Source organism: Engystomops pustulosus, unplaced genomic scaffold (genome assembly GCF_040894005.1).
Source record: "Engystomops pustulosus unplaced genomic scaffold, aEngPut4.maternal MAT_SCAFFOLD_977, whole genome shotgun sequence".
Classification (NCBI taxonomy): domain Eukaryota; kingdom Metazoa; phylum Chordata; class Amphibia; order Anura; family Leptodactylidae; genus Engystomops; species Engystomops pustulosus.
Genome location: NW_027285856.1, coordinates 2,446 through 12,809, shown reverse-complemented (window position 1 = coordinate 12,809; position 10,364 = coordinate 2,446). Strand labels below are relative to the sequence as shown.

The following is a 10,364-nucleotide window of genomic DNA, read 5'->3' as shown; positions in this document are numbered from 1 at the left end:
GCATACAGGGAACCTACAGCACAGAGGCAACCAAACCAGAGCTCCTCTTTAGTGTCCGTGTGTGATGAGATGTCAGGAGCTGCACGATCTATAATGCAGAGGTTGCCTCATCCTCATATCAGGGAAAGTACATGGAAAGTGTGAGCACTTTTAGATGCTGCAGCTTTTTTGGAGGCATAAAAATGCCTATATAAGCGGATGCTGATATAGCTTTTAATGCAATCTCTGCACTGGATGATTTGGTTGTGTTTTCTACCAATAAATGAATGATACAGAACACTACTAGTAATTATAAACAGATCTTACTCTAAGTAACTCAGCTGCAAGTACAGTCACTGATGTTGTTCCATCACCTACTTCATCATCCTGGACTTTGGACATATCTAAAAGGAAGACAGACAAAGAAGAAATGAAAACTGGTAGCTTTAAACCCTGAAAGTAAACTGTTCTCTTGAGCGATGATAAACCTTACCTACTAATACTTGAGCAGCAGGATTGTCAATTCCAATAGCCTTTAGAATGGTGGCTCCATCATTAGTCACAGTAACACTGCTGTCTCTGCCACTACTTAGGAGGATCTTGTCCTGTTCACAAGGCCAAACAAATGTTATCAGTAAATTTGACAAGGCTTTGTACATGCAGGGTCCCGGCCTGTTAATTGCAGACGTTTTCACATTGTTACAATTAAAAACCATAACAAGGGGTGGCCATACAGAAAGGGTCCTACAAGTCTGCGGACCCAGGACAAATCTCAGCAGAACTCATGACAGCATTACATATGGAAGTCCAAGAGCTCAATACTTACCATGCCTTTTGGTCCTAGGGTGCTTTTCACCAAGTCTCCAATTGCAATGGCCCCAACAAAGGAAGACTACAACAAGAAACGTTCCATGTGAAACCATGTTATGTATCATTCAAGTTTTTTTCCTCACAGAGGACCTTCTTTTCATCACCTCCATCTATCCACATCTTTTATTAGGTGCCACTCCAGCAACTATGACACAGTTGAAATTTTCTGTCCAGCTCCTACAGTCACCGAGTTTTTTGGGATGTTTGGGAGTGAAAAATAAAAACGCAATTCCTCCTCTTACAAAAAAAAAAGACCATAGTCGGCCCGTTTGCCTGAGACTATACATATTATATAGCAAAGCAACTGTCATTTTACACACACCAGGGCAGTGGTGGCGAACCTAGGCACGAGTGCCAAAGGCGGCACTCTGAGCCCTTTCTGTGGGCACCCTGGCCATCACCCCAACATGAAGCTCACCAGACAGGACTCAAAGAATCATTATGCAGAATCTTCTTCTAACAATAGACAAATTTACTCTCCTCCTTCTAACTGGAGGCCTCAGGATCCTCAGGAGGCTGATACGATTGAAGGTTGTTAAAGAACAGGGTAAAATAATTTACTGCTTAAATTCGCCATCACTGCACTAGGGAATTCATTTATAATGGCCATTTTGCAAAAAAAGTGGAAGTTATGGCCCTTAAACCAATAAGCATGATAATTTGCTAAAATTGCCCCAATCATTAAAGCCGTTTAAGGTCTGGTCAGAAAGGGGTTAATAATATTACAATGAAGTAGAACTTGGAAATCTCTTATACTTAAGAGTCAGGGTCTTAAATAATATTTAAAACATCCTATTAATCATATGAAAGAAAATAGAAAGCGGATGTTCAAAACGAATATTCAGTGAATATATGAATTGAGACAAGACAATATATATATAATAGTAATTGATCTTCTACCAATATTGTTTGCTCTATGTCTATATGTGCCATTGTTTGCTCCAAGTGATATGATGTAACATATACAGTCTACCAGAATTAAGGACTTTTTCGCAAAACCTATACTCCCAGATGAAGGACACCAGCTATGAGGTATATGCGAATGTGTACTATATGGACATTTCATCCACCAAGCAGGGGAAAGGGAGGGGGGAGGGGGAATGAGGTTTGGGTTGATTTTGGTTTACTGTTCATTTACTGTATAAATGTAAAAAATGGAAAACTGTTTGGTTTTCAATAAAAACTTTATTTGATTCGAATATATGAATTGAGAATTTTCGTTTTGGACATCCGCTTTCTATTCTCTTTCAGAACTTGGAAATCTATGTACAAAAGATGCTTAATTTTTAACCGGTGTTAATAACTAAGAACAGGGCAAACTGCACCAATTGCAGTTTGCCAGTGTAGTTAGTAGAAGGCGCCAGATTCAGGATTTCTGCACCCTTTCTACGTGAACCTGGCACTCCCTGCAATGCCCCGACAGACTGCACGAACTTTGTGGTGCAGTCACTTCTTAACCCCTAGGCGCACCAGGACGTTATAGTACGTCCCGGTGGCTAGATACTTAGCGCACCAGGACGCACTATAACGTCCTGCTTCTGGCACCGGCTCACGAACGGAGCCGGTACCAGAAGCAGCGTCTGTCAGCTGTCTAGTACAGCTGACAGCCTGCGCTAACACCCGCGATCGGAGCCGACTCCGATCGCGGGTGTTAACCCCTTACACGCCGCGGTCAAGCATGACCGCGGCGTGTAAGGGTCTTCCCCCTATGGATCGGATCCCCCGTGCCGCTTACCGGGGGATCCGATCCTCTCCTGGGCAGCTCCGAGGACTGGCATGTGCCCCGGAGCTGCCCGGTTTCCATGGCAGCCAGAACCCTTCCGGGTCTGGCTGTAAACTGTCTGAGCATGCGCAAGCATGCTTAGACAGTTTACACTGCTCTACAATAAAATAGTATTGTAGAGCAGTGTATTGAACTTAAACCAGTGATCAGAGTATCACTGGTTTAAGTTCAAGTATGTAGAAGTAAAATTATGCAAAAACACTTAACACTACACATTATAATAAATAAAAAATAAATACATAAAAATATAAGCCCCTAAAATGTCACTTTCCCATAAAAACACTTAATAAAGTATAAAAAACATAAAAACACAAAAAACCCCCGCATGTTTGGTATTGCCGCGTCCGTAACAATCTGCATAATAAAACAGAATCATTACTGGACCCGCACGGTAAACGCCGGAGGAAAAAAACGCAAAAAAGTTCCGAAAAAAAGATAATTTTTAATTAATACCCTATAAAAAATGCTCTAAAAAGTGATTTAAAAAATTTTATGCACTCTAAAATAAGCCCACTAAAAAGAACAACTGTTCTCGCAAAAAATAAGCCCCTAACCAGATTTGTCAGCCAAAATATAAAAAAGTTATGCATATGAATAGATGGTGATGCTAAAATGAATAAGATTTTCTCCAAATTAGTTTTTATTCAGTACAATTGAATAAAATACACAAAACCCCCACATATTTGGTATCCCTGCGTCCGTAACAATCTGCATAATAAAACAGAATCGTTATTAGATCCGCAAAGTGAACCCCGTAAAAAACAACCTCAAAAAACTCTCTCTGAAAAAAAGATGATTTTTTATTAATGCCCTTTAAAAATGCTCTAAAAAGTGATTTAAAAAAGTTACGCAGTCTAAAATAAGACCACTAAAAAGAACAATCCTTCTCGCAAAAAATAAGCCCTTAAACAGATTTGTGAGGTGAAAAATAAAAAAGTTATGCATATGAAAGACGGTGATGCTAAAATTAACAACAATTTTGCCAAATTACTTTTTATTCAGTAAAAATGGGAAAAAATAAAAAATATATATAAATGAAGTATTTTTGTAATCGTGGCGACCCATAGAATAAAAATAATATACTATTTTTATGGTATGGTTAACGGCCAAAAAAAAACACATAAAAATGTTCCTAAAAATTGACGATTTTCATTTCCTCCACCAACAAAGCTTTAATTAAATCTCACCAATTAGCTATAGATGCCCCAAAATTATGTACCAGAAAAGTGCATCTCATGTGGCAAAAGAAATAAGCCCCTATAGGTCCTCAATAAAAAAAGAAAAAAATTATAGCCTGTACAATGTGACATAGCAAATCGGATCTGGATGGCGCCTCCTTCCCTCCTATGCCCAGGCGTGCGCCCATACAGCAGGTTACCACCACATATAGGGTATCGGTGTACTCGGGAGAAATTGGGTAACAAACTTTGTGGAGCCTTTTTTCATTTAATCCATTGTAAATGTTTAATTTTCCACCCAAAATGAGTGTATTGTGAAAAAATATTACAATTTTCAGACTGCACCTCCGTTTTGTTTTAACCCCTATAAAACACCTAAAGGGTTAACAAACTTCTTAAAAGTGGTTTTTCATACGTTGAGGGGTGTAGTTTCCACAATGGGGTAATTTATGAGTCTAGCTATTATTTAGGCCTCTCAGTGTCAATTAGAAGTTGAGCAGGTCCATCTAAATACGGGTTTTGGTGATTTTACAAAAAATGTGAAAAATGATACCTAAATTCTGAGCCTCATAACATTCTAGTAAAATATGTGGAATCTTAAAAAAACCATGCCAACATAAAGCAGACATTTGGGAAATGTAAGTTATGAATTTATTTGGGTGCTATGACTATCTGCATCAAAAGTAGAGAATTTAGAACGTTGAAAATATAGAATTTTTCCAATTTTTTGCCAAATTTTGTTTTTTTTCATAACTAAACGCAAAAGATTTCATCCAAATTTTTAAACTAATTTGAAGTACAATATGTCACGAGAAAACAATCTCAAAATCCCCTGGATTTCTCATAGCGTTCCAAAGCTATAACCACTTATAGTGACACAGGTCAGATTTGAAAAATGGGTCCGCGTCCTTTAGGCCAAAAGATGCTGTGTCCCGTAGGGGTTAAATAGCCGTACAAGAAGTTTGCACCTAAAAAAAAACGAGCAAATTCCTATATGTTCACAATTTCTTGGGGAGGAATTTACTAACTAGATTACAGAGCAAAATTGAGCAGACCTGAACAGGACTGGTAAAGAGTGAAGCGACAAATATTCTCCACTAATTTTCCTGATGCCATGTTGCAGCAAAATAAACCCCTGTACTGTATCCGCAAAGAGGTACAAGAGGCAAAGTTAACCCTTACCAGACGGGCAGTCTCTGCTCTTTCTTCATCAGCTCCTTGTTTGAAGATGTTCACCGGTGCAAGTGAGAGGGAAGCCTAGAAGTGATAAGTAGCAAGGATTAATACACGTGTACCAAAGTGACCACTCCCCGAGTCAGATGTAGCCACTAGATCCAGAAGGGCAAAGTAGATGGGGTCCAGACACAAGGGGGTCTTTTAGGTTGCATTAACATGTTCTGTTTGTATTGCATTTAGCAATTTCTAGACCAATCATATTTGTCTCAATAGAAGCATATGTATGGTATCAGGCCGAGCCACCCCCCCAGCCAGGGGCGTAACTTTAGGGGGTGCAGAGGGTGCGGTCGCAATTGGGCCCATGAGTTGTCACTTTCCTATAGGAAAAGCCTAGTACCATAAAACCCACATTATCGGGGGCCTGGCACAAACTTTGCACTGGGGCCCATCAGCTTCAAGTTACGCCACTGCCCCAGCCCTTTAGTTTATAAACATAAGGCTACATTCACACGATCGTATGATTTCTCCAGTCCCGTATTTACGGGCCGTATATACGTGACGTTTTTCATCCGTATGCAGCACGTATGTAACCCATATTTTATACGTCCCCATAGACTTCTAGGGCATACGGAACTGAAATAAGGGAGAAAATAGGACATTGAAATGAATGTGGCCATATGTAATCCGTAAAAAACGGTACGGCACGGATACGGCCGTTTTCATACGTCCGTGTGATTGTAGCCTAATGCAAAAGGAACATGTGAATTCAATCTTATAGTATGTAATGGTTTTGTTTTATAACACAGGGGTGTATCGGTGTGAAATCTGTAACTGCAAACGGGGGAGATTAATCTAAAGTACCTTACAGAAGTGGTAACCAATCAGAGCTCAGCTTTTATGGAAAATGAAAGCTGGACTCTGGTTGTTATGGGCAACTAGAACAGTCCTGCTCTCAGATACTTCTGATAAATATTGCCCATATATTGTATAGAAAATCTATAGAATACCAGTTCTTTACCTTAAACCTTTTCTCCACATGTAAAGCACTGCCCTACGCACCAGCTGACTATGGAGGTCAGTGACCTGCCGCAGAGGTGATGCTTTTTAGAATAGATGCTGAACCAATGTAAATAAACAGAGGGGAGGACTTACTCTAAAAATGTAAATTTCTTTTCACCCATAGACTATAGAAATAAAAATCTGCATATCTTTACACCAGAAAAAAACTTTTGTGAAAGTGAATCTCATCTCAAGGGACACAAACTAAAAATAAGGCGATGTAGGGGACACTCTAAAACACATTTTGATAATTATTCAGCATTTTCAGTGAGCAACAAAGTCAGCTGGACTCCCTTCCCCAGTGCCATTGTCAAAGCTTATTTGGAGGTGCGAAGCAGTGAGAACGAGCACAAGTGCACGCCAGACCTCTAGGCCACACCCATGGTGCACCAAAATGCTAATTTGTATAAACATAAGAAAGCTAATTCAGTGTTCAGGCCAATGACTATTTTTATATAATATATTTTCATGTAATAGTACAAGTTTTTATAATACTAACAGAATGTAAAAAAAGAATGTTACTTCAGAACATTCATCAGAGTATGGGATACAAGGTTCTTCCACCTCACTCCCTGGCTAATCCCCAGAATGAGCAGCTTCAGCACTGTGCATACATTAGATACAGGTATTATTCCATGACCTATAGATGAATCTCATGTTGTGTCTGGTTACACCATAGTGTCACTGGCCTCTACAAGGCTCCACCAGTGAGCTATTGTTCTCTGTTAGCAGCCATGTCATGTTGGTTTCTAGTACGGACTGGTCGATCACTACTTTATAGTATGTTAGCAGTACAGAGCCCAGGATTTAGCTAGTAAGATACCCCGTGCACTAGGCCCGGAGGAGACCATACTCGCCCACCATGTGCCTAGATGGTGCTGGCCTCGGCCTTACATGCACACTCAGCAGCCTGTGCTGAAGGCGACAAGTGCACGCTCACCCTGCCGCGCAGCGGGCACAATCATGGGGTCCCTGCTCTATAACTCACCATGATGAGACCGCTGGGCGTACAATGGAGGAGAACACGCTGCCGCTCCAGACGCCGGTTGTATATAGGAAGTGACGCAGCTAACGACAAGGAGGAGGCCGCAGAACACACTAGACTGTGGGCTGTGGCTCTTCATGCTACTCTAGCGGCCATCTTTGATATGGGAAAACTTAATCTTATACGAGCTAGAAGTAACACTTTAGACAAAGTAATGGGTGTAAATGTAAGGCTTTTCTTGATAACATACCTATCTAATAGTTATTTAACGGATAAATGAGGTCTCCTGGAAATCGCGCTGTTATTGCCAGTTTCAAAGATGGCTGCCCGAACAGCAATGTAATACTAGTTCCACTATAGCGGAGGAGAGTATTTCCTTATAGGGCTGTAATAGGCACGATGTTGTAGCTAGGAAACTTGATAGAGAGAGGCAGGGCACATAACTTTTTAAAGAAACCTAAACAGAAGCTATTGTGTTCCAGCTATAAAGCCCTGCCATTAACCCCTTCCCACGGAGGCCCTTTTTTGTTTCAATTTTTACTCCCCAGCTTTAAAAATCTATAACTTTTTTTTCACGTAAAGAGCTGTGTGAGAGCTTGTTTTCTGCCTAACAAATTGCACTTCATAGTGACGATATTTATTATTCAATGCCGTGTACTGGGAAGTGGGAAAACAATTTCAAATGCAATGAAAATAGGGAAAAAAAACGCCCAAATGCCATGTCTACTTTATTCTTGGGGTCTGTCCAATCACAGGGATACCAAATTTGTATAGGTTTTATAAGTTTTCATACATTTACAAAAAATAAAACCTCTTGGACAAAAAAAAAAAAAAAATCTTCATTTTGCCATAACGGTTTCATACTTTGGTGTACGGAGCTGTGGGTGGTGTCATTTTTTGCAACTTTTGATGACATTTTCAATGCTACTATTTTTTTAAATGATCCATAACCATGCTACTGTACGGCCTTTTGATAATTTTTTATATTTTTCAAAATACGCGGCCATGTTATCTGCCGGCAGGCGTATAGGCACCTGACGGTAGTGAGATAACATGGCCGCGTCCTGCCGCCTGTTACAGAAGAAAGAAGAGGAGCCGCGAGGAGCGCTGCGCATCGGGGCCACCGGAGGGTGAGTACGTAAGCTTCTTTTTTTTTAAGTATTGACTCGTGTATAAGCTGAGTTGAGGTTTTTCAGCACATTTTTTGTGCTGAAAAACTCGGATTATACACGATTATATACGGTAAATTATTGTGACAATGTATTAATTAGCTCCTAAGCGTGCTACTCTTTTTGTGTAAAATGAAACAGTGACCCCTAGTATCTGAAGATAATCTCTTCCTCTGTAATTGTCCATTATCACCAAACTATTGGCATGAGAATAAAAAAAAATCAACCAACTAGTATACTACATGATACATGCACAATGAAAGTTATGTTTTTAAAGTGAACAATGGGTCTCAGTGAGGCCTTTTTTGTAATAATAGAGCTACAGTACTATAAAAAAGGAGCTGTGGTTGTAGTCACACCTTCTCACCACTACAGGGATCAAGGTGATAATTTCACCTGTGGGGCCCAGGTGTAAGTACAATCAGATACTGATATTTCCTGAATATCCCCTATAATTGATATAACAATCTTTCATAAATCAATAAATTTTATTTCCGAGATTTTCAGATATTCTGTTAGTCACAGTCCTCGTTGCTTTTTATCACTGATTCACAATAATTACAGTAATATTCCTGCATATGTGCATGTCATATGATTTCCTGTGTTTTGAGACACATTGTTGTGATGGTATAATGTAGCTCTACCCAAACATGACTCGATTTATGCTTCACAATTCACAGCTTGATCTTTGAAAAGAATATGCTAAATAATTATGGCATCATTTGGGGTACATTGGCATCATAGTACTTCATTTTAATACTCCACTTTTAAAATCATGAGTGGAAAATGGTACTGTAATTTTAACTGTATGTGTTCTGACAGCCATACCTCATCAGAGCTGCCTCTTAATATGTAGACATCACCTTTAATAAACACTAATACAATTTATAAATCCTAATGTTTTTCCAGGTGCATAGGGTTTTGAAATGTATAACCCAAAAAGATCAAAACTCCATTTTGGATATTATGTATAACCCAAAAAGATCAAAACTCCACCCTAATGAGTATATTTTTGGGAGTATATAAGCACTGAATAAGGGTCATGCAGTCATTTACTCAATTTGTAGTCACTAAGGAAGAAGCATTGTAGTCTCTGAAACGCATCTGGCTGTAATAAGAACTTTACTATGCTGTAGTATTTTGCTTGTACATTGAAGGACTGAGTAGTGCTGTGAACCATTTAATGCTACCAAGGTAATTGTGATATCGTATAATCCATGTTATGCATTTAGTTTGCTCCTGGACTACGGGATTATTAATCATATTCCAGACAAATGGATTTGATTGGATTCCAGAACATTGCACTCCATGAAAAGCTGACATCTTAAGAGAGTGTGGGTTCAATATTGGGTCATTTTCAGGCTACCATATTGCGAAGATTGTAAGCATCCAATTTCATATTGTGCATACTATCTAAGCCTGGGTTCACACCACATTTTATGTATATACTAAGCCTATACATTGGGAAAGCACCGAATGCATAGGCTTAGTGTATACATTGACAAATAGTGGCAGACGAATGTACAGTCATTGCCTCTGTCTGGCCACTATACATCCTGTCCGCCAAAGAAAGCAGGATGGAAAGACGTACCACGTTATGTCTTTTCATCTTGCAGCCTCCACCTGAACAACCTACGTGCTTCCCCCAGCACTGCCGAGTGACGGGACATCACTGGAGGATACTCCTCCCCCCCACATTCAGGGAGGAAGGGGTGTCCCAAGCGAGGTTTCCCAAAGGCGATGTGTAGGCATACAGTGGGATGCATCTGTGCCATAAGTTGTAAGGGCATGTCGGAATCCTTACAACATATGACACAAAACATTGTGTGAATCCAGCCTGATTGGTGCATATTGGTTACTGAATTACAACACAGAGCATATTGACCAGCACAATTATATTGTAAGTACACAGTAACCAAAAAAATTTAAGGTCACTCAACTTCCCCAAAGCACCTTTACCTCTATCCAATAAGAACTCTCTCCTACAGCATTCTAATGGCCGGTAGAGAGTCTGATGTCGTCTACTTCCGCATGAGCAGTAGGGCCTGACCTCTATACAGGGATATCAAATTTACATGGGTTTATAGCGTTTTGATACATTTAAAAAAATTAAAGCCTTTTGTATGAAGAAAAAAAAATTCATTTCGCCATCTCCTGGCGTGAAG

The 10,364-nt window shown here is 39.8% G+C and overlaps 1 protein-coding gene across 1 annotated transcript; it reads right to left on the bottom strand.

Moving 5' to 3' along the window:
* Positions 1-267: 267 nt before the first annotated feature.
* On the bottom strand, positions 268-7,190 carry LOC140112685 (T-complex protein 1 subunit beta-like). The gene is made up of 5 exons (XM_072132589.1): positions 7,034-7,190; positions 4,993-5,067; positions 806-871; positions 473-584; positions 268-383 (listed from the first exon to the last, which is right to left on the bottom strand). Exons 1-5 carry the CDS (start codon positions 7,034-7,036, stop codon positions 283-285), a joined length of 357 nt encoding a protein of 118 aa, XP_071988690.1. The 5' UTR covers positions 7,037-7,190; the 3' UTR covers positions 268-282.
* Between the last annotated feature and the right edge of the window lie 3,174 nt (positions 7,191-10,364).